General features: G+C 41.9%; 1 protein-coding gene across 5 annotated transcripts in view; it reads right to left on the bottom strand.

Moving 5' to 3' along the window:
• Nucleotides 1-16,771: 16,771 nt before the first annotated feature.
• The window catches only part of PDGFRA (platelet derived growth factor receptor alpha), a 45,571-nt gene continuing 37,979 nt past the window's right edge, over nucleotides 16,772-24,363 (bottom strand). For all 5 annotated transcript variants that reach the window (XM_030880534.2, XM_060299328.1, XM_060299329.2 and 2 more), the window contains one exon: nucleotides 16,772-19,233. In XM_030880534.2, the coding sequence (XP_030736394.1) occupies nucleotides 19,086-19,233 (148 nt within the window). In that variant the 3' untranslated portion in view covers nucleotides 16,772-19,085. The remainder of the gene's footprint in view (nucleotides 19,234-24,363) is intronic.

Genomic DNA, 24,363 nt, shown 5'->3' with positions numbered 1-24,363 from the left:
CTATAAGACTCTGATACCCTGGATGCATTATACTCCCTACCCTAGGCACAAGAATCTTACAGATCTTTTAAGAAAAAGTTAACAGTAACCAAAATAAAACTAGCAATGAGTCCATTCCTGCACACCAATAAAACTCAATTCTTTAAGAGAACCAATTTGGTTAAGAATTTCAATCGTTCTCTCTCTGTCTCTGTCTTTGTCTCTCTCTCTCCATCTATCATCTATCTATCTATCTATCTATCTATCTATCTATCTATCTATCATCTATCTATCTATCTATCTATAATCTACCTATCTATCTATATCTTCATTCTCCAAACATTTAATAAGATCCTATTATGCACCAGCCCTAGGATTGTGGCTCAGGTCAGTAGATGGACACAATGTCATAGTTTTGTAGGATAGACAGCTAGGAGAAGAGCAAAGGTCAAATCATGAAAGATCCTTTGTATTCTACTGAGAAATATGAAGGAGATAGGGAGGCATGTAGGATGTAAGCAAGGAAGTAATGTAATCAACTCTGTCATTTACGAGTGATCATTCTGGAAACAGGATGAAGCTAGTTGGGTGTGGGTATAGGATTATGAGACTGAGAAGTCGAGACAGCCTGACCCAAGGCAAGGGCAGTAGGCAGTGAGAAAGAAAAGGACCAACTGAAGAGATATTCAGGAGTAGAATTGAAGGATGTAGCAGATGGGTCAGGTTTCCAACTAACGCAGCTGAGTGGTTGATGAACTAATGTTGCAAACTAGGAGGTTTGGAGTGGGGTAAGGGATGTGGAGGCCGGAAGATGGAGAATTTGATGAGTTTGGATGGTTTCATGGAAACAGCTTTATATCTGGAGTCAAGTTTCTGCTCTGATACCGTTTTGTTCTAACTGTATTTTCTTGGACTGTATTTGTCTATTTGGCATTCATTAATCACAGGGCCAAACTAATGACCAAATTTGTTTACATCTCCCCTGGTATCCAGCTTTCTCAGGTGCACAAAAGTCATATTACAAACTCTCCAACCAATCTCAAGCCCATACCTCCAACCACCTCCTTTATCTCACTAACACCAAGTCAGTATTTCCCCTGTCATATATCAACCCAGGGCCAGACATCTTGGGACAACCCCTAAGCCCCAAAACTTGCTGGAATTATTCAAACTAGCCAATCCCAAAGTGTTTAATCTGCCTTGCCTTTCTGGAAGAAACTCTAATAAGGTTGTACCTATACTTTTCCCTTTTCCTTCTGCCTCCTGACCGACTCTGGTACTTCCCCATATGCCCCTACATGGCACGGTGTGTGCTCTCTCCTCTCAGGAAATGTAAATAATAAAAATCTTCTTTCAATGGCATTAACCTCTCTGTCCTCTTTATAAAATAGACCTGGTCACAAATCACACCTCTTCCTTTGTAATTCTAGACATTACTACATTCTTTGAATATTCCTTTGCTCATCTAAAATAAATAATGTTGAACCTGGAATAACATGGGTTTGAAGTTCAGGGGTCCACTTACATGCAGATTTTTTCCAGTAGTAAATATTACAGCCCTACATGATCCAAGGTTGGCTGAATCTGTGGATGTGGAACCGTGGATATAGAGGAACCTCGGATATAGAGGATCAGTTATAAGTTACATGTAGATTTTCAGCTGGGCTGAGGGTCTGTGCCCCTAACCCTTGCATTGTTCAAGGATCAACCGTATAAGAATGATAATAATAAGAGTTAGCTCATGTGATTATCATGAGGCTTATTTAAGATATGTGATAGCAGTCTTTGCACATTATAAGCATATTCATTACTATCATTAGTTCTCAAGACTCTGATCTATTAGTGCCTTTCCCCAGAAAAACCAACTTCTGAGTTTTTTCTGACAATATAGTTGGTCGATGAATCATACTCACGAAGCATCATCCCTGTGCAGGTGCAGAGTTTCTTATCATAACCCAAGTAAATTCATGTGACCTGACCAAAGCAACAGATACAGAGCTACAAGGAGCTGACCTGGTTAGTCTTTCCTAATGCAATATCATATACAAAAGTTCATATTTAAAAAGAAAAATCAGTAAAAGATTCCCCTAATGTATAAAACAACTGGATTCATCATTCTAGTTAGAACTTTTCAGGAGTCCAACTAATCAGAACTTGACCCTTAAGCCTTTGTTTAAACCCAGTTGCTAGTTTATAAAAACTTTCCACCAGATTCTTAATTATTGTTATCAGAAACACAATGATTTGGCAACAGAAATGGAATAAATGATGTTTGTGGGAAAAGGAAAGACAATCTTTTGGGAGGAAAGAGGGAAATAGGAGGAAAATGCTCTTCTCCAGCAGCAAATGGTACTATTTATTCCAAAAAATAACAGTTTCCACAGAGAGCTCTCCATAATTTCAAGACGCTAACGAGGAAAGGTTTGTCCAAGGCCAGAGACCATCAGAATCAAAACGGTGACACTATTTAAGGGAATTCAGCATGAAGAAATTCTAGATTTCCTGGAGCATCTAATGCCAACTCCAATTGGTTCAGAATGGGAACAGATTACAGCAGGACCATGACGACAAGGGTAAGGCAAGTGAGATGCCTAGGGTGCAAAATTTGAGGCACTTGAATTCCGGGCTCTGTGAGAGCCCCCTGGTCCCTACCCTTCAGTACAACCACAAGAATAAATAATTTCTATTGTAGTGTCATTAACATAGAGGAGCTCTATCAAGTGGCTAGCCCTCAGCTGTAGCATAGTCATAATGCAGACTATTGTGTGCCGTACTCCATGCTGAAGTATGCCTCTATGGACGGACTGGGTTCTTTGCCAAGTAGCCCCCATCGAAACCTTACCAGAGTCCTGAATTTGAAGAGGAATTGGGACTAAACAATGTTCGCTTATTCATTACAGAAGTGGAACAAATTCTCAATCTTGGTGAGGTAAAAGTCAGTGTTTCTGAGAAATTCACCTCAAGGTCTACAAATACATAAGTGTATTTCTTATGAAAATAGCCACCACCCAAGACCACCCACATACTTAATTCCAATAGTGTTCAGGATCAGAAATTCCTCCGCCTCTGGTTCTTGCTTTTGCTTCACTCCAGGCTTGGACAGGTTGCCAGCAAAACTCTGGGGTTTATTTAAAATAAGAATGCAGGACTTCCCTGGTGGCACAGTGGTTAAGAATTCACCTGCCAATGCAGGGGACATGGGTTCAAGCCCTGGTGCAGGAAGATCCCACATGCCGCAGAGCAACTAAGCCCGTGCACCACAACTACTGAGCCTGCGCTCTAGAGCCCATGCTCTGCAACGAGAAGCCACTGCAATGAGAAGCCCGCGCACCCCAACGAAGAGTAGCCCCCGCTCGCCACAACTGGAGAAAGCCGGCGCGCAGCAACAATGACCCAACGCTGCCAAAAAAGTTAAAAAATAAAAATAAGAATGTAATTCTTCCCATAAGTCTAAAAAGGATGTTATGGTGGCAAATAGCTTCAATGGAGGGTCTGAGTTTTCTGCATTCAAGAGAAACTCTATTTAAACACTTTTTCAGCACTTTTCAGATGTGTCCCTGCTAAAAAACTTCCCACACATTCACTATCATGTTTGTTGTCCCTTTTTTCATTAGAGAAGAGCACAGCCATTATGTCATAGGCATTTTCGATCGACATACATAGGTAGGAGCTTTAGGTCGATGTTGAATTTGACCTCCAACTTAAGTGTTGCTTTCTCCATTTGTCTGCTGCCCTAAAGCCTCCTGAAACTCCTCCCTCTGTGGATGGGGATTCATTCAATCCTGCATCAAATATTTACTAAACACTTACTCTGGACCAGGCACTATTCTAGGCACCAGGGATAAATCAGTGAAGAAAACAGATACAAATCCTGCCATCGTGTAGCTTGCTTTCTAGCATCGGAGATAGAAAATAACCATGAGCTCGTGGATAAATTATACAGTGAGTTAGAAGGTTACAAGTTGGGGGGTGGGGAGAGTATAGCAGGGTACGTGCAGGGAGCAGAGGCAGCATGGGTGGGGTGGTGGATGGAGCTGAGGTCAATATTAAATAGGGCAGTCAGGGTCAGTCCCATGGAAAAGGTGAAGTTGAGCAGACACGTGACGTGAGACAATTATCCAAACATAGCAAGAGGAGGAGCATTCCAGGCAAAGGGAACAACCAGCCCTAAGGCCATAACAGGGGTGTATCCTTCCTGTGTTCTAGAACGGCAATGAGGCCAGTGAGGTTGGAAGGGAGTAAGCAAAGGAGAGAATGGGAGAAGCTGGGAGATGCCAGAGGCTGGATCTTGAAGGGCTTTGACAGCTATTTGAAACACTTTATGTTTTACTTTGAGTAAAAGAGGGAGTCACTGCAGGATTTTGAGCAAAGGGGTGACCATGATCCTACTTCATTTTAAAAGGATCACTCTGGCTGCTGCTTTGAAAAGTCTGTTGTAGAAGGGGAAAGAGCAAAGCAAGGTAGACGTTTCAGGATGCTACTGCAGCAGTCCGGGCAAAGGGTGATGGTGGCTTGGCCCAGGGTGGTAGTAACAGAGGTAGTGAGAAGTGGTCAGATTCCAAACACATCTTGGAGATGCTTAAGGTAGAACCAAAGTCTTAACAGATTAGATGCAGAGTGTGAGAAAGAGAAAAAGAATTGTCAAGGATGACTCTGAGATTTGGGGTATGAGCAACTGGAAGATTATAGAGTTGCCATTAACAGAGATGAGGGAGCTTGAGGTTAGATCAGCTTGAGGGAAGAAGTAGGAGTCAAGTTTTGACGTTAAGAGGTCAACTCTGATATCCAAAGGAAGATGTTGAGCAGGTAGTTGGACACATGAATCTGTAGTTCAGGAGAGAGGACTCGGCTAGAAACATACAATTAGGAGCTTCCAGCGTATAGATGCTATTTGAAGCCATGAGGATAGATGAGATCAAAAAAATGAAATTCAAAGACTTAGCCTTAGGGCACTCCAACACAAATAGAGGCCAGGAGAAGAGAAGAATCAGCAAAGAAACTGATAAAAAAAGCCACCAGTAATGCAGGAGGAAAACCAAGAGAGGTTAATGTCTTGGAAACCCAGTGAAGAAAGTATATTAAAGATGGGAATTACAAACATTCCCATAGAAATTTTTCATTTGTTCCAAAAGGGTTGCATCACTTAAGAATGCATTTGTTGGGCTTCCCTGGTGGCGCAGTGGTTGAGAGTCCGTCTGCCGATGCAGGGGACACGGGTTCGTGCCCCGGTCTGGGAAGATCCCACATGCCGCGGAGCAGCTGGGCCCGTGAGCCATGGCCGCTGAGCCTGCGCGTCCGGAGCCTGTGCTCCGCAACGGGAAAGGCCACAGCAGTGAGAGGCCTGCGTACCACAAAAAAATAAAAAATAAAAAAAAATAAATGCAGTGTAATCCTCAGGACACAGAAGAAAAAGGTTTTCTTCATTTCAAAGAGTTACTTAATTCCTAATCAAGCCTAAAACTTTAACCAACCAAACAATCGGCAGTTTATGTGCCACACAGAAAATACTGGATCTGATTCTCTTTGGAGCAGTCAGCATGAAACGTAATGAAATTCAAAATAGACAGGATACACATGCTCCAGAGGGAAGTCATTAATACCCATGAATAATGATAAAGCAAAATACCATCTGCCAGGATAATGTGGCAAATCTCTTTAAAATTCCAATTAGCTTATAAACCAGAAACAGTGAGCAAATATGCTTCCCTGGCCACGTGAGACCATGTGTCCTTGACGTCTCCATCGCTTTAAATGTAGACAAGAATGTGGGTGATGGAAACATTACCCATGTATGAATACATCTGGGAGGATACATCCATTATTCTTTAGGACACGGGTGCTATTTATGTAACTGGGTGGAACAGAATGTTGGAATCTGCTAATTAAGGCCACATTTATATTTTCACATATATTTTAATGATGAGGGTGAAAAAATTGTGTCTGTTATAAACACAGTATATTAATTTTGCTGTAACAATGTGGTTGGACTTAATCCTTATATGTATTTGGAGTCAGAGATAATAAAGCATTTCTATCGCCCTGTTATCCCAGGGAAAATTGCCTAGTTTATGCTGGTTTCGGATATTCTAAGCTATTTCCCTGAGCTGCATTTTATGAAGCACATAGCTATTAAAATCATAATGTCCATTATTAGAACTGTAGTACAGCCTGAAAAGAGATTGTTCTTATACAAATGCATAAAACAGTTCTATAGGCTGGCTAGTCCATCACTTGTCTTTTGAAATATTTCAAGAAGCAAAGCAACCTATTTCTGAATACTGACATTTCCCAGTAACTCTTGCTTTTCCATGGTGTGTTGTAGTGCAAACAATACTGGAATTAGTACATTTGGAATTTCTAATCCCAGTGCTCTCATTACTGTTGTATGATTTTTAGAAATCATGTGGTTTCCTCAGCTATAAAAAGTCTTCCCTGCCTCAGTGTTACTGTAAGATTCAAAATAAGTAAACATGAAAAGGATCTTTGAAAAAGTTTTAAAACCTTCCAACAGTAAAAATCATTTTTATTATTATGACTGTATAAAGTAGGAGAATTGCCTGCATTAAATTAAGAGGTAGAATTATACAGTAAAAAAGGAGAACAAGAAGATCTCTCGGCAGTGCTTGGAGCACTGATTTGATGCTAGATTAGGAAGCTATTGTTTAATCAGTAGGATTATTGTTCCTGATGATCTACCTTCTTCCTGGGCTGGAACAGAGGCTGAGCCAATATCCAACCAGCAGCCAAACTCCTTTCAGCTTCAACTCCAAGGAGGCGTGCTTTAATCTGCAGCCTACCTGAACATGGGCAATAAGGAGTTACATTGGAATAGGAGGCTATATTCCAATTAACAACATAATCAACCTGCATTATCCATGAATTGAAAATAAGACGAATTTATCTTTTTATTACTTCCTAAAGTCTTTTGATTTGGCATGCTTCAGAGCCCAAAACCCCACATCCTCCCATACGTCACATCAGTGAGCACTGTGAGGCAGAGGAAACCCTGTAAAACTGCAAGTAATTAGCAAAACAGACGATTCACATGCAGACATTCAAGAATTTACTGTGACAATCATATCTGAAGACATGGGCTCAATATCAGTTTACTTCTGCACACCATTTGGCCTAGCAATTTATTTCTACGAATTTGTCCTAACAAAACACTTCTGTAGGTGCACAAGGATGTATGTGCAAGGACGTTCAGGAAGTCATTTTACATTTTTTTAAATTTATTTTATTTTATTAATACATTTTTAACATTTTTTAACATCTTTTTGGACAATAATTGCTCTACAATGGTGTGTTAGTTTCTGCTTTACAACAAAGTGAATCAGTTATACATATACATATGTTCCCATATCTCTTCCCTCTTGCATCTCCTTCCCTCCCACCCTCCCTATCCCACCCGTCTAGGTGGTCACAAAGCACCCAGCTGATCTCCCTGTGCTATGCGGCTGCTTCCCACTAGCTATCTATTTTACGTTTGGTAGTGTATATATGTCCACGCCACTCTCTTGCTTTGTCACAGCTTACCCTTCCCCCTCCCCATATCCTCAAGTCCATTCTCCAGTAGGTCTGTGTCTTTATTCCTGTCTTACCCCTAGGTTCTTCATGACATTTTTTTTTCTCTTAAATTCCATATATATGTGTTAGCATACGGTATTTGTCTTTCTCTTTCTGACATACTTCACTCTGTATGACAGACTCTAGGTCCATCCATCTCATTACAAACAGCTCAATTTCATTTCTTTTTATGCCTGAGTAATATTCCATTGTATATATGTGCCATATCTTCTTAATCCATTCATCCGATGATGGACACTTAGGTTGTTTCCATCTCTGGGCTATTGTAAATAGAGCTGCAATGAACATTTTGGTACATGACTCTTTTTGAATTATGGTTTTCTCAGGGTATATGCCCAGTAGTGGGATTGCTGGGTCATATGGTAGTTCTATTTGTAGTTTTTTTTTTTAAATTTTTTTATTTTGTGGTATGCAGGCCTCTCACTGTTGTGGCCTTTCCCGTTGTGGAGCACAGGCTCCGGACGTGCAGGCTCAGCAGCCATGGCTCACGGGCCCAGCCGCTCCACGGCATGTGGGATCTTCCCGGACCGGGGCACGAACCCGTGTCCCCTGCATCGGCAGGCGGACTCTCAACCACTGCACCACCAGGGAAGCCCCTATTTTTAGTTTTTTAAGGAACCTCCATACTGTTCTCCATAGTGGCTGTACCAATTCACATTCCCAGCAGCAGTGCAAGAGTGTTCTCTTTTCTCCACATCCTCTCCAGCATTTATTGCTTCTAGATTTTTTGATGATGACCATTCTGACTAGTGTGAGATGATATCTCATTGTAGTTTCGATTTGCATTTCTCTAATGATTAATGATGTTGAGCATTCTTTCATGTGTTTGTTGGCAGTCTGTATATCTTCTTTGGAGAAATGTCTATTTAGGTCTTCTGCCCATTTTTGGATTGGGTTGTTTGTTTTTTTGTTATTGAGCTGCATAGCTGCTTATAAATTTTATAGATTAATCCATTGTCAGCGGCTTCATTTGCAAATATTTTCTCCCATTCTGAGGGTTGTCTTTTGGTCTTGTTTATGGTTTCCTTTGCTGTGCAAAAGCTTTGAAGTTTCATTAGGTCCCATTTGTTTATTTTTGTTTTTATTTCCATTTCTCTAGGAGGTGGGTCAAAAAGGATCTTGCTGTGATTTATGTCATAGAGAGTTCTGCCTATGTTTTCCTCTAAGAGTTTGATAGGTTCTGGCCTTACATTTATGTCTTTAATCCATTTTGAGCTTATTTTTGTGTATGGTGTTAGGGAGAGACATAATCTCATACTTTTACATGCACCTGTCCAGTTTTCCCAGCACCACTTATTGAAGAGGCTGTCCTTTCTCCACTGTACATTCCTGCCACCTTTATCAAAGAAGAGGTGACCATACGTGCGTGGGTTTATCTCTGGGCTTTCTATCCTGTTCGATTGATCTATCTTTCTGTTTTTGTGCCAGTACCATACTGTCTTGATTACTGTAGCTTTGTAGTATATAGTCTGAAGTCAGGGAGTCTGATTCCTCCAGCTCCGTTTTTCATTCGCAAGATTGCTTTGGCTATTCGGGGTCTTTTGTGTTTCCATACAAATTGTGAAATTTTTTGTTCTAGTTCTGTGAAAAATGCCAGTGGTAGTTTGATAGGGGCTGAATTGAATCTGTAGATTGCTTTGGGTAGTAGAGTCATTTTCACAATGTTGATTCTTCCAATCCAAGAACATGGTATATCTCTCCATCTATTTGTATCATCTTTAATTTCTTTCATCAGTGTCTTATAATTTTCTGCATACAGGTCTTTTGTCTCCTTAGGTAGATTTATTCCTAGATATTTTATTCTTTTTGTTGCAATGGTAAATGGGAGTGTTTTCTTGATCTCACTTTCAGATATTTCATCATTAGTGTATAGGAATGCCAGAAATTTCTGTGCATTAATTTTGTATCCTGCTACTTTACCAAATTCATTGATTAGCTCTAGTAGTTTTCTGGTAGCATCTTTAGGATTCTCTATGTATAGTATCATGTCATCTGCAAACAGTGACAGCTTTACTTCTTCTTTTCCGATTTGGATTCCTTTTATTTCCTTTTCTTCTCTGATTGCTGTGGCTAAAACTTCCAAAACTATGTTGAATAAGAGTGGTGAGAGTGGGCAACCTTGTCTTGTTCATGATCTTAGTGGAAATGGTTTCAGTTTTTCACCATTGAGGATGATGTTGGCTATGGGTTTGTCATATATGGCCTTTATTATGTTGAGGAAAGTTCCCTCTATCCCTACTTTCTGCAGGGTTTTTATCATAAAGGGGGGTTGCATTTTGTCGAAAGCTTTCTCTGCATCTATTGAGATGATCATGTGGTTTTTCTCCTTCAATTTGTTAATATGGTGTATCACGTTGATTGATTTGCATATATTGAAGAATCCTTGCATTGCTGGAATAAACCCCACTTGATCATGGTGTATGATCCTTTTAATGTGCTGTTGGATTCTGTTTGCTAGTATTTTGTTGAGGATTTTTGCATCTGCTCATCAGTGATATTGGCCTGTAGTTTTCTTTCTTTGTGACAACCTTGTCTGGTTTTGGTATCAGGGTGATGGTGGCCTCGTAGAATGAGTTTGGGAGTTTTCCTCCCTCTGCTATATTTTGGAAGAGTTTGAGAAGGATAGGTGCTAGCCCTTCTCTAAATGTTTGATAGAATTCGCCTGTGAAGCCATCTGGTAGTGGGCTTTTGTTTGTTGGAAGATTTTTAATCACAGTTTCAATTTCAGTGCTTGTGATTGGTCTGTTCATATTTTCTATTTCTTCCTGATTCAGTCTTGGCAGGTTGTGCATTTCTAAGAATTTGTCCATTTCTTCCACATTGTCCATTTTATTGGCATAGAGTTGCTTGTAGTAATCTCTCATGATCTTTTATATTTCTGTAGTGTCAGTTGTTACTTCTCCTTTTTCATTTCTAATTCTATTGATTTGAGTCTTCTCCCTTTTTCTCTTGATGGGTCTGGCTAATGGTTTATCAATTTTGTTTATCTTCTCAAAGAACCAGCTTTTAGTTTTATTGATCTTTGCTATCGTTTCCTTTTCATTTATTTCTCATCTGATCTTTATGATTTCCTTCCTTCTGCTAACTTTGGGAGTTTTTTGTTCTTCTTTCTCTAATTGCTTTAGGTGAAAGGTTAGGTTGTTTATTCGAGATGTTTCCTGTTTCTTAAGGTAGGATTTTATTGCTATAAACTTCCCTCTTAGAACTGCTCTTGCTGCATCCCATAGGTTTTGGGTCGTTGTGTCTCCATTGCCATTTGTTTCTAGGTATTTTTTGATTTCCTCTTTGATTTCTTCAGTGATCATTTCGTTATTAAGTAGTGTATTGTTTAGCCTCCATGTGTTTGTATTTTTTACAGACCTTTTCCTGTAATTGATATCTAGTCTCATAGCATTGTGGTTGGAAAAGATACTTGATACAATTTCAATTTCCTTAAATGTGTTTGTATTTTTTACAGATCTTTTCCTGTAATTGATATCTAGTCTCATAGCATTGTGGTTGGAAAAGATACTTGATACAATTTCAATTTCCTTAAATTTACCAAGGCTTGATTTGTGACCCAAGATATGATCTATCCTGGAGAATGTTCCATGAGCACTTGAGAAAAATGTGTATTCTCTTGTTTTTGGATGGAATGTCCTATAAATATCAATTAAGTCCATCTTGTTTAACGTATCATTTAAAGCTTGTGTTTCCTTATTTATTTTCATTTTGGATGATCTGTCCATGGGTGAAAGTGGGGTGTTAAAGTCCCCTACTATGAATGTGTTACTGTCGATTTCCCCTTTTATGGCTGTTAGTATTTGCCTTATGTATTTAGGTGCTCCTATTTGGGTGCATAAATATTTACAATTGTTATATCTTCTTCTTGGATCGAACCCTTGATCATTATGTAGTGTCCTTCGTCTCTTGTAATAGTCTTTATTTTAAAGTCTATTTTGTCTGATATGAGAATTGCTACTCCAGCTTTCTTTTGGTTTCCATTTGCATGGAATAACTTTTTCCATCCCCTTACTTTCAGTCTGTATGTGTCTCTAGGTCTGAAGTGGGTCTCTTGTAGACAGCATATATATGGGTCTTGTTTTTGTATCCATTCAGCCAATCTGTGTCTTTTGGTGGGAGCATTTAGTCCATTTACATTTAAGGTAATTATCGATATGTATGTTCCTATTCCCATTTTCTTAATTGTTTTGGGTTCGTCATTTCTTTTCGTCAAGGTCTTTTCCTTCTCTTGTGTTTCTTGCCTAGAGAAATTCCTTTAGCAGTTGTTGTAAAGCTGGTTTGGTGGTGCTGAACTCTCTCAGCTTTTGCTTGTCTGTAAAGGTTTTAATTTCTCCATCAAATCTGAATGAGATCCTTGCTGGGTAGAGTAATCTTGATTGCAGGTTTTTCTCCTTCATCACTTTAAATATGTCCTGCCAGTCCCTTCTGGCTTGCAGAGTTTCTGCTGAAAGATCAGCTGTTAACCTTATGGGGATTCCCTCGTGTGTTATTTGTTGTTTTTCCCTTGCTGCTTTTAATATGTTTTCTTTGTATTTAATTTTTGACAGTTTGATTAATATGTGTCTTGGTGTATTTCTCCTTGGATTTATCCTGTATGGGACTCTCTGTGCTTCCTGGACTTGATTAACTATTTCCTTTCCCATATTAGGGAAGTTTTCAACTATAATCTCTTCAAATATTCTCTCAGTCCCTTTCTTTTTCTCTTCTTCTTCTGGAACCCCTATAATTCGAATATTGGTGCATTTAATGTTGTCCCAGAGGTCTCTGAGACTGTCCTCAATTCTTTTCATTCTTTTTTCTTTATTCTGTTCTGAAGTAGTTATTTCCACTATTTTATCTTCCAGGTCACTTATCCGTTCTTCTGCCTCAGTTATTCTGCTATTGATCCCATCTAGAGTATTTTTCATTTCATTTATTGTGTTGTTCATCATTGCTTGTTTCATTTTTAGTTCTTCTAGGTCCTTGTTAAATGTTTCTTGCATTCTCTTTATTCTATTTCCAAGATTTGGATCATCTTTACTATCATTATTCTGAATTCTTTTTCAAGTACACTGCCTATTTCCTCTTCATTTGTTAGGTGTGGTGGGTTTTTATCTTGCTCCTTCATCTGCTGTGTTTTTCTGTCTTCTCATTTTGCTTATCTTACTGTGTTTGGGGTCTCCTTTTTGCAGGCTGCAGGTTCGTAGTTCCTGTTGTTTTTGGTGTCTGTCCCCAGTGGCTAAGGTTGGTTCAGTGGGTTGTGTAGGCTTCCTGGTGGAGGGGACTAGTGCCTGTCTTCTGGTGGATGAGGCTGGAGTTTGTCTCTCTGGTGGGCAGGTCCACATCTGGTGGTGTGTTTTGGGGTGTCTGTGGGCTTATTATGATTTTAGGCAGCCTCTCTGCTAATAGGTGGGGTTGTGTTCCTGTCTTGCTAGTTGTTTGGCATAGGATGTCCAGCACCGTAGCTTGCTGGTCGTTGAGTGAAGCTGGGTACTGGTGTTGAGATGGAGATCTCTGGGAGATTTTTGCCATTTGATATTATGTGGAGCTGGGAGGTCTCCTGTGGACCAGTGTCCTGAAGTTGGCTCTCCCACCTCAGAGGCACAGCACTGACTCCTGGCTGCAGCACCAAGAGCCTTTCATGCACACGGCTCAGAATAAAAGGGAGAAAAAGTAGAAAGAAAGAAAGAAAGAAAGAAAGAAAGGAGGAAGGGAGGGAGGGAGGAAGGAGGGAAGGAAGGAAAGAAAGAAAGAAAGAAAAATAAAATAAAGTAAGATAAAATAAAGTTATTAAAATAAAAAAAATTATTAAGAAAAAAATATTTTAAAAAAACAAAAAAAGGAAGGATAGAAGCCTAGGACAAATGGTGGAAGCAAAGCTATACAAAATCTCACACAGAAGCATACACATACACACTCACAAAAAGAGAAAAAGGGAAAAAATATATATATATTGTTGCTCCCAAAATCCACCTCCTCAATTTGGGATGATTCGTTGTCTGTTCAGGTGTTCCACAGACGCAGGGTACATCAAGTTGATTGTGGAGATTTAATCCACTGCTCCTGAGGCTGCTGGGAGAGATTTCCCTTTCTCTTCTTTGTACGCACAGCTCTGGGGGTTCAGCTTTGGATTTGGCCCTGCCTCTGCGTATAGATCGCCTGAGGGCGTCTGTTCTTCGCTCAGACAGGACGGGGTTAAAGGAGCATCTGATTCGGGGGCTCTGGCTCACTCAGGCCAGGGGGAGGGAGTGGCACGGCGTGCAGGGCGAGCCTGCAGAGGCCAGCGTGACGTTGCACCAGCCTGAGGCGCGCCGTGCGTTCTCCCGGGGAAGTTGTCCCTGGATCCCGGGACCCTGGCAGTGGCGGGCTGCACAGGCTACCCGGAAGAGGGGTGTGGAGAGTGACCTGTGCTCGCACACAGGCTTCTTGGTGGCGGCAGCAACAGCCTTAGCGTCTCATGACTGTCTCTGGGGTCCGCGCTTTTAGCCGCAGCTCGCGCCCGTCTCTGGAGCTCCTTTAAGCGGCGCTCTTAATCCCCTCTCCTCGCGCACCAGGAAACAAAGAGGCAAGAAAAAGTCTCTTGCCTCTTCGGCAGCTCCAGACTTTTCCCGGACTCCCTCCCGGCTAGCCTTAGCGCACTAACCCCTTCAGGCTGTGTTCACGCCGCCAATCCCTCCCCGCGCTCCGACCGAGGCCCGAGCCTCAGCTCCCAGCCCCGCCCGCCCCGGCGGGTGAGCAGACAAGCCTCTCGGGCTGGTGTGTGCCGGTCGGCCCTGATCCTCTGTGCGAGAATCTCCCCGCTTTGCCCTCCGCCCCCGTGTGGCTGCGCTCTCCTCCGCGGCGCCGAAGCTCCCCCCTCCGCCACCCGCAGTCTCCGCCCGCCAAGGGGCTCCTAGTGTGTGGGAACCTTTCCTCCTTCACAGCTCCCTCCCACTGGTGCGGGTCCCGTCCCTATTCTTTTGTCTCTGTTTTTTCTTTTTTCTTTTGCCCTACCCAGGTACGTGGGGAGTTTCTTGCCTTTTGGGAGGTCTGAAGTCTTCTGCCAGCATTCAGTAGGTGTTCTGTAGGAGTTGTTCCACATGTAGATATATTTCCAATGTATTTGTGGGGAGGAAGGTGATCTCCATATCTTACTCTTCCGCCATCTTGAAGCTCCTCCCTCTATTTTTTTTTTTTTTTTTTTTTTGCGGTATGCGGGCCTCTTACTGTTGTGGCCTCTCCCGTTGCGGAGCACAGGCTCCCGACGCGCAGGCTCAGCGGTCATGGCTCACGGGCCCAGCTGCTCCGCGGCATGTGGGATCTTCCCGGACAGGGGCACAAACCCGTGTCCCCTGCATCGGCAGGCAGACTCTCAACCACTGCACCACCAGGGAAGCCCCTCCCTCTATTTTATTTATTTTATTTTATTTATTTTTGACTGCGTTGGGCCTTTGTTACTGTGCGCGGGCTTTCTCCAGTTGAAGTGAGCAGGGGCTACTCTTCGTTGCGGTGCACGGGCCTCTCATTGCGGTGGCTTCTCTTGTTGCAGAGCACGGGCTCTAGGCACGCAGGCTTCAGGAGTTGTGGCATACAGGCTCAGTAGTTGTGCTCATGGGCTCTAGAGCGCAGGCTCAGTAGTTGTGGTGCATGGGCTTAGTTGCTCTGCAGCATGTGGGATCTTCCCAGACCAGGGCTCAAACCCGTGTCCCCTGCATTGGCAGGAGGATTCTTAAACACTGCGCCACCAGGGAAGTCCATGAAGTCATTTTAACAGCAAAGGATTGGAAACTATAAATCTATCTATAGGAACGAGATTGCATAAATTATGGTATATTTACACAATAGGATACTATGCAGCTGATAAAAAATTAGGAAGGTTTACCTATATATACTTGTGACAGAGATCTCTAAAAGATAGCACTTAAAGAGAAGAAACACTGTGGACTCTGGTGATAATGATGTGTCAATGTAGGTAACAAAGGTACCACTCTGTGGGGGATGGTGATAATGGGAGAGGTGGTGAATGTACGGGGGCGTATGAGGGAAATCTCTGTACCTTTGCTCGATTTTGCTATGAACTTAAAACTGCTCTAAAAAAAATTAAGTCTATTAAAAAGAAAGAACAAAGCACATTACAAAGCATTACATAAAGTACAACCCCATTTAGGTAAAATATAAAGCAAAGTAGAGATGTGTATATATGTATATAAGCAGATGAACAAAAAGGGGGCTGAAAGGATAAAAGAACACACAAAAAAGATGCAGTTCTTCCTCTGGGAAATGGGACAGGGACAGGGAAGAAGATACAGTGAAAAAAGACTTTAACCTTTTATTTTACGTACTTGAACAATGTTTGAACCGGGTCCAGAGTAAATGCAGTCTTGTATTCCTTGTGCAGGGGAAAATGCACAAAATGCTACTATAACAAACAATAGACAGGATCAAAGATGAGCTAGGTGCCAGTCATCTTTAAGCCAAATGCTGGTTCTGAGAACTAACGACCTCAAATAATGTTTGAAACTAGAATTTTCTATTGGTTTCATTAAAACCATAATACAGAGTCCTACTAGAACGTCACTAAAGTAAATTAAACAGGATTGGTTTAATTTATGGTTAAACTAAAGACAAAAATGCTAAAACCTTAGCATAATTTAAAATTATATATATATCTCATTTATTGAAATATAAAGATCTTCATTTACACGTTTTAAAACAAAAACATGAACGGGGCAATTTGTAATACAATTGTATCGGTAGACTCTTCCTATCGAGTTAGTTCTCCAACATTCACCACACCACCGTTTTGGGAACATTTACGTATTTTTCTCTTTATTATTTCTAAAATATAAATTTTGGACATTCAAAAGTGCAACAGTTAATGTGCCTGTGGGGAATATCACAGTTAAAAAAATATAAACAAAGGCAGTGATACAGCTTGTCATAAATGTTTTGGCAGTATTCTCCAAGTCTATATAGAAATACATATATACATATTGATGTATAACATCATTTTATCTCACGTCCCTCTTCACAAAAATAGGACCATTTTGTACAGATTGGCAGACCACATTTTAAGGACATAATCAATCATTTAAAAAGTCACAAATTGTGTTTCTCAGGCCAACTTTGATTGTCTTCATAAAAATAGAAAGCAGGAAGGATTGACAAATTTTCATCTGGGGTCTTTGCAGGAGGCCAGAAAGGAAACAAATCTGTCATACACTGAAAACACTATTTAAGAGAGAAAAAAAAAAAAAATGCAGCCACATACAAACTCAGGTGACAGCATTTGTCAGGACTAGATCCTGCTGGTCTGAGAATTTTCATCCAGCCTCATGATGTCATGCAAGACTCAAAGGACATCAAAATGCAAAGCACCAACAAAAGGAGGCTGTATGATAAACAGGGAGCGATAAACAGAGTGCTTGAGCTGTGATCCTGGAAACACAAATGTATTTCAAGTCCAATTGGCTCTACAGAACCTAGTCAGGTTTTCTTTTTAAATTGGCCAATCTGGCTCAGTCTTCACACTTACCATGAAAAAGGTGGGGCTTGCATTGAGATTACACCAGTAGGTAGTCAAGTACCTTGTTATTGCTTCTACATCTTCCAAAGCATCACCTGCCACGAGTACGCACAGTGATTGCAGTAATCACAGCCCATGTTTCATTCATATGGTGTCAGCAATTAAGTGGTATCGCACAGAATGCCAATGAACCCACAACAACCGGTTTGACAATCTGGATGGATGTGACAATCTGTCCTCCCCTCTAACCCCAAAGTATCAGTAAAACTTAAAAAAATTTTTTTCACCAAAATAGTGACCTGGTCATACAGAGACTTGGTACACTGAATTGCATCATTTTTGTACATGCCTTTTGGCGGGAAACTGGTGGGGAGGGGGTTCAGTTCCCCATGCAGTGAGATCTACTAAACCAAGACTTGGCTTGCTCAGTCTCAGCTAAGACTGTGATATTAAATTAAGTGTGGCAATTGCCAGATATATGGCATTAAATGTCACTGACCCAGAGCCAAAGATTTAAATGGAGGCTTCCTACGTGGTTGATTTCTATTTCCAATTATTTTTTTCCCATGGCAACTTCCTGTCATCTACGCCGGTGTTCCCCAAATCTGGCTGATCAGAACAGCCAGGATGTTTATAAAAATACAGGTCTCTGCTCCCCCAGACCTAATTAATTCAGAATCTCTCGGATGGGGACATAGAATCTCATGATTCTGGTTGCCGGTTCCATATGGGGACCAAGGATCCAGGCTATGGCATACACAGCCTTCACTAAACAATGCCTTTATTGTCTCAGAGTTCCAAACTATTCCTCCTGGGGGTAAGGAAGGGGGCTCCTGTTCAGGGCATACTTCTGACTTTTTCAGGGTTCACAGAATTTAAAATATCTATGTGTTGAGATCCACCAGAATTATCACCAGGCATGAAAACAAAATCTCTGCAAATCCAGTCTTTTTGCTGATGATTACTTTTTCCACTGGGTAATAATATGAGAAGTCATGTTAGGCAGAGACTCATGCCTTAATATTGAGAACATTTAGGATTTAGGGGTTTTGTTTATTTATTCCAAATCGCATTACTTCAAAGGGCAGTTAATTGCTTTTAGTACAATGGATTAGGGAACTATTCAGTACATAGTTAAAAACTCTGACTTGCTGGAAGACACTACTCTTACTTTGTTCTCTATGTTCAACTAAATTTAATCCACTAAAGCTATAATCATATTTTATAGAGAAACATGTTATTTAATATAAATGTCAAAAACTGTCAAACTTGTCACCTACTTAGTAAGGATTTTTTTAAAATTGTGCTTTTTCTGTAGGGAAAACGTGTTACATATTACACATTTAGCGTTACTGATAACAGTAGCATTATTATAAACGTAGATTACAATATGAAAATGAGTTGTCGGGCTTATAAATGACCCAAATCTAATAAACAAAGTTGGTTAATTATTATCTTTTATCTCCTCAACACTAAAAAAAAAAAATGTAAAATGCTATAGTACCAGTACCTTTTAAGGTTCAAAAGTGGTTTTGCATGTACTTCATAAGAAAGTCCAACAGCAGCTGATACCAGGTTTCAAGCGTGAAGTACATGGGTGGACTGAGTGGTCTCTCCAGAAGTCCAGAGAAGATAGTTAATACAAATCAAAACACATCCTTGGTTAGAGTTATTTACATAATTACAATGCTGGAGTTTTGTTGCAGTAAAAGTTGTGTACGTTGGAATCTCACCAATGCCCCTGAATCGCAAAGTTTGTCTCCTGTGGCCCGTTATCTCCTTGTCCATCTACCTCCATACTTCACATGCCAATGAGATGCTACTGAAGCATTGCCAGAGGCCACAACAAAAAAGTTCATTTCAGAATATCCCATTCATTCGTATTTAGAAGGTTCCCTGAGGCCCTTGGCTGGGAACTTCTCTTTACACATCATCCAAGTCCTCCCCTCAAACTTTGCATTGCAGTAAAGTGGTTTTCTTAAAAGGATCCAAGTTGGTTCCAGGAGTGGAAGGTCCCCTCCGAATCTGCCAGTTACAGGAAGCTGTCTTCCACCAGGTCCGAGGAGTCTATGCCAATGTCGTCCATCATGTCGATGTCCTCGATGGTCTCATCCTCTCTCTTGATGAAGGTAGAACTGCTGGAACCTGTCTCAATGGCACTCTCTTCAGAGGTCTGCGAGCTGGAGAGGGGAAAGAATAGAAAAGATCACAGTCAGACCAACTAGACCATGGGGGCATTTCCAAGGTGGCCCCCCAAAGCAAAGGAGCTCTTCCTGCAACATCCTTTGGCATTCAAACCCAGGCTACCCAGCTGGGCAAGATTTTGCCACCAAGCCAGACGCAGCCCCCATCACACTGCCGTGGGCCGTATGGAAAACCCAGATCCACAGGTCATCTCCACACTTCAGCTTCCCTTCTCTTCTGCCAGATCCTCCATCAAAGTTGCTAACAAGCTGTGACAATTTCTATTTTCCCTACTCAACCCCAGTGGAAGAGAAAAGAAGCAATGCCCGATCAAAAGACCTGGGGAAGAAAAAGCAGAGGGATGAAATTGGGGCAAAGTGCAGCCGGGTCAGTCACTTGCTAGCCCTGAAAGCTCCTGAACGTCCAAACTGTGATCTCAGGATTTCACCCCACGCCCCAGGCATGCCCTCCTTCCCCTCCTCTTACATCCAATCCCCCCTTGAGTCCTAAAGGCCCAGGTGAAGGCTCTTTACTTACTAGAGTAGCGTCTGAGAAGGGAGTTCTAGAGACAGACAGCCTTAGATGTGGAATGGTCCACCACTTACCAGCTGTGGGACTTCACACAAGTCCCTTAACCTCCTGAACTTGTTCCCTTGCCTATAAAATGAGATGACAACAGTGCCTGACAATATTCCTGTTTGTTAGGGAGATTAAATACAGCAGTAAGGCAATAACCATACAGCACTGAGTAGAGTACCTAGCACATAATAAGCGCTCGATAAATGTTAGTTATGATTATTGTTGCTGTTATCCAAACTCTGAATTTGAATAGGGCCCGGATATTAGATGATATCAAGGAATAGTTGTCAATTTTCTCATGTGTGGTCATGCTATTATGGTTATGTAGGAGAGTCTCCTTATTCTTAGGAGATGTGTGCTGGAATTTCAAATGACTTTGTTTCAGGTGACTTAGCAAGAAAAAAAGTATGAGTGTATGTTTGTGATACACACAACAACTACCATATATATGTATATTATATATATAATATATAGGTAAAGCAAATGTGATACAGTGTTAACAACTAAATCTAAGTGGTAGATATATTCTTAGAATTTTTCTGGACACTTAAAATTTTTCACAAAAATTTTTAGAAAATATTCTCTAGGGTCTCCAGACTGTCACTATTGCCTGTCTTCCCTTCTCTGAACTCTTACTCTCTTACTGTTATCCTACCCTGTGTTGCTAAATTTTCATGTATCTCTTTTAGCTCCAAGCAGATTATCACCTGCTGATAGGCAGGACCACAGCTTCACCTCCTCATGGCGAGGCTGCAGCACCATGCTACACACACGGCATAGAAGCCATACCATCAGCTGGGTGGCCACATGACGGAGTCTCACACATGCACACCAAAAAAGAGGCTCTCTCCCCTCCTTTCCGTATCAGTTTCCAAGTAGAGAACCAAGCCTGGCCAATAGAAGCCCACGGGAAACAGTCTGCTACCCTCCACCGTGGGGCCCCGGTGGCCCAGAGAGCTCTTTGAACCTATGGGGCTACTGGACTGAGTTCTCCTTCATAACCCTCCAGATTGGGCCCTTCCTTAAGACTGAGCTTTTGCTCAGTTCCTAGTCTGTACTCCACCTTCCCTCCCCACTTATACCCTGGTCCTAAAGCCTCACTGTGAATCCTAGTCCACTTGGCTGGTCTTAATAACCATCTAGTCCTGGCAGCCTCTCTCCCCAAGAGGCCAAACCCAGTTCCCGGGACCTTGGCCAATGGCTGGACTGTGGGCACAGAAGAAGCTAGCTTCCACCAAGACTCAGCACCACATCATCCTTGCTGCTCATCAGGCTTCACGGACGGGGGTTCCTAATGCTGATGACTGGGCTTATTTCTGGTTCCCAAGCCACAGTGCTCATCTTGTAGCCCAGGACCTGACTCCTGATAGGCTCTGACCTAGCATCCCCAAGTCCTCTACAGCAAGGCCCTTTCTTTCTCAGGCCCACTCGCCTCCCAAGGCCAAGCATCCTGAGCCTGAGGAGGGTGTTCCACAAGACCACCATGCTCACTCCTGCCCGCCTACACCCAGAGCATCCCAGATCTGGAATCCCCCATCTTTTATGGGCTGAATTGTATCCCACCAAAGTCATATGTTGAAGCCCCAACCCCCAATGTGAAAAATGTGGAGACAGGGCCTTTAAGGAGGTAATTAAGGTTAAATGAAGTCATAAGGATGGGGCCCTAGCCCAGTAGGATTGGTGTCCTTATAAGAAGAGACACCAGAGATGCACAAACAGAAAAAGCCCATGTGAGGACACAGCAAGAAGGTGGCCATGTGCAAGCCAAGGAGAGAGGCCTTGGGAGAAACCAAACCTGCCAACACCTTGATCTTGAATTTCCAGCTTCCAGAACTGTGAGAAATTCCTGTTGTTTAAGCCCCTTAGTCTGTGGTACTGTGTTAAGGCAGCACAAGCTAAGACACTCACCATCTCAGCCCACCTGTCAGGGCCACAGTCTCGCTGACCTAGTGTAATCATTTGGGACATACTTTGTGTGATTCAGAGAAAACCAAATGTATCACCCTTACAGAAGTCCCAGTTTTTTAATACAACAACTACCTACCAACTAGAATTGCTCTCTCTGTGGAATACATGTCAAATTCTGAAGTCCAGCCTTGTGTACCCCTAGAACAGTTCTTGGCACCTTTCTTATGTTATTTATCCCAAAGTGATTTTCTAACTTTATTTAGAAGCAGAACCCTTTTTTACAGTTGAAATATTCAGGGCCCTCAAACACAAAGTAACCAAATGGATGACAGATCTGGGGTATAGTGAGCACTCCAAGACCCACTGTTCAACCTTCTTCCCACCCCCAAGAAGTTCTACAAAAACTACCCAAAACTTGGAGAAACAGTGTTTACTAAAGGAACATAAACACCTTTAAAAATTGTTCTGAGCAGAGGATAAACAGAAAGGTAAGTCAGACAGCTCACTTTTTCCCATCTCCAAATCGCATCACAAAAACAAATAAAAACTATATTTTTAAAATTACCTGGTGCATACACATAAACAAGGGCTGTCTATATCTTACACCTAAATTGGTTGAGAGAGGTCACAGTTATAAGCCTCCAAAATAATAATGTCATGTGCTTCTGCCTAAATATTTATATGTATTCAACTGAATGAGAAAGAGACAGCAATATCCTGAATGAAGAGAGAAAGAGAGAAACTCATAAGCAACTTGGACCTTGAACTTGGGGCCACTATCGCCACCTACCTTCTCCTGCCTCTGTCCAAGGGTTATGCAAAGAGAGCAAGGAAGTGGGGCATGGCCCCTCCCCCTGGACCATACAAACCAATGGTTCTAGTGCTGGCTGTGCATTAGCATCACGTTGGTAATAACTTAATGGGTCTAGGTATGATCACCAGTGGCTGCTATTGTCACAGAAAGAGACAACGGTACAGCATGTACCTCCTGTACACCGCACATCATCTTTGAAGCACACTTACCAAAAATCTACTGAGTCAGATCAAGCCTCCAGACTAACTACCAATTTCCAACAAATATAGGAGACAGAAGCATATGATAAAACTCACAACAGTAATGCAAGCAGCAAAATTCTGAATGTGGGAACTCAACAGGCAAATGCTCTGGTTTTTACACAAACAATATGCAAGGGGGCTGAAAGAGGCAGAACGAACTTATAGAGCTCTATCAACCAAAGTCAATGTGTGACTCTCATTTGGGTCTTGAACAGAACAAACTAAATGTAAAATAATATTTATGAGAGAATCAAGGAAATTTGAACACTGACTGGATATCGGATGCTTTTAACTATTTATTGTCAATTTGGGGGGTGAAATAATGGTACTGTAGTTATTTTTAATAACTATAGTTATTTTTTAAAATAGAGCCCTTATCTTTTTGAGATGTATGCTGAAATATTATGGGTGAAATGATATGATGTCTAGGAGCTGCTTCAAAATAATCCAGAGGGAAGTGGTAGAGGAGGAGTAGATATGGCTACGCAAGCAGACAGGTCATGGGTTCATCAACACTGAAGTTGAGTGGTGGGTGCCTGACAGTTCACTATACTGTTTGAATTATGCACGTTAGAAATCTTCCATAATACAAAGTTAGAAAGAAAGAAAGAACAAATCAGCCAGAGAGTGCTTGTGCTTCACTCCCAGAGATTATCATTTGTTGGCCTGGGTGAGGCTTGTATAGCAGTAGTTATCAAATCTCCCCAGGTGGCTCCAACTTGCAGCCAGGGTTTAAAACCGCTGATGGGGACTTCCCTGGTGGCGCAGTGGTTACGAATCTGCCTGCCAATGCTGGGAACATGGGTTTGAGCCCTGGGTGGGGAAGATCCCATGTGCCGCGGAGCAGCTAAGCCCGTGTGCCACAACTACTGAAACCCACACGCCTAGAACCCATGCTCCGCAACAAGAGAAGCCACCGCAATGAGAAGCCCGTGCACCACAATGAAGAATAGCCCCCGCTCTCCACAATTAGAGAAATCCCAGGCACAACAACAAAGACCCAATGTAGCACGAATGAATGAATGAATAAATGAAACCACTGATGTAGCGTCAAATAGCCCAGTACAGCCTGCCTCTCAATTTTCTCCTCAGTTTGAATTAAGAAACTAAATATGAAAACAGGAAGAAGGATTTCTCTGGCAGTCCAGTGGTTAAGACTCCAAGCTTCCACTGCAGGGGATGTGGGTTAGATCCCTGGTCGGGGAACTAAGATTCCACAAGATCCCACCCACATGCTGTGGGGCCAAAAAAGAAAAGAAAAAAGGGGCTTCCCTGGTGGCGCAGTGGTTGAGAGTCCGCCTGCCGATGCAGGGGACACGGGTTCGTGCCCCGGTCCGGGAAGGTCCCACATGCCGCGGAGCAGCTGGGCCCGTGAGCCATGGCTGCTGAGCCTGCGCGTCCGGAGCCTGTGCTCCGCAACAGGAGAGGCCACAACAGTGAGAGGCCCGCATACCAAAAAAAAAAAGAAAAGAAAAAAGAAAAAAACCAGCAAGAGAGGCTTATATTATTTCAGTAATCATAGTTGCTGTGTCAGTTTGATCAAATTACTTGAGGACTTCAGTCAAAGGTTCTCCATCAGGGAA

Source organism: Globicephala melas, chromosome 5 (assembly GCF_963455315.2).
Source record: "Globicephala melas chromosome 5, mGloMel1.2, whole genome shotgun sequence".
In the NCBI taxonomy this organism is placed as follows: domain Eukaryota; kingdom Metazoa; phylum Chordata; class Mammalia; order Artiodactyla; family Delphinidae; genus Globicephala; species Globicephala melas.
The sequence above is the reverse complement of the archived record's forward strand: the minus strand, read 5'-3'. Positions and strand labels throughout refer to the sequence as shown.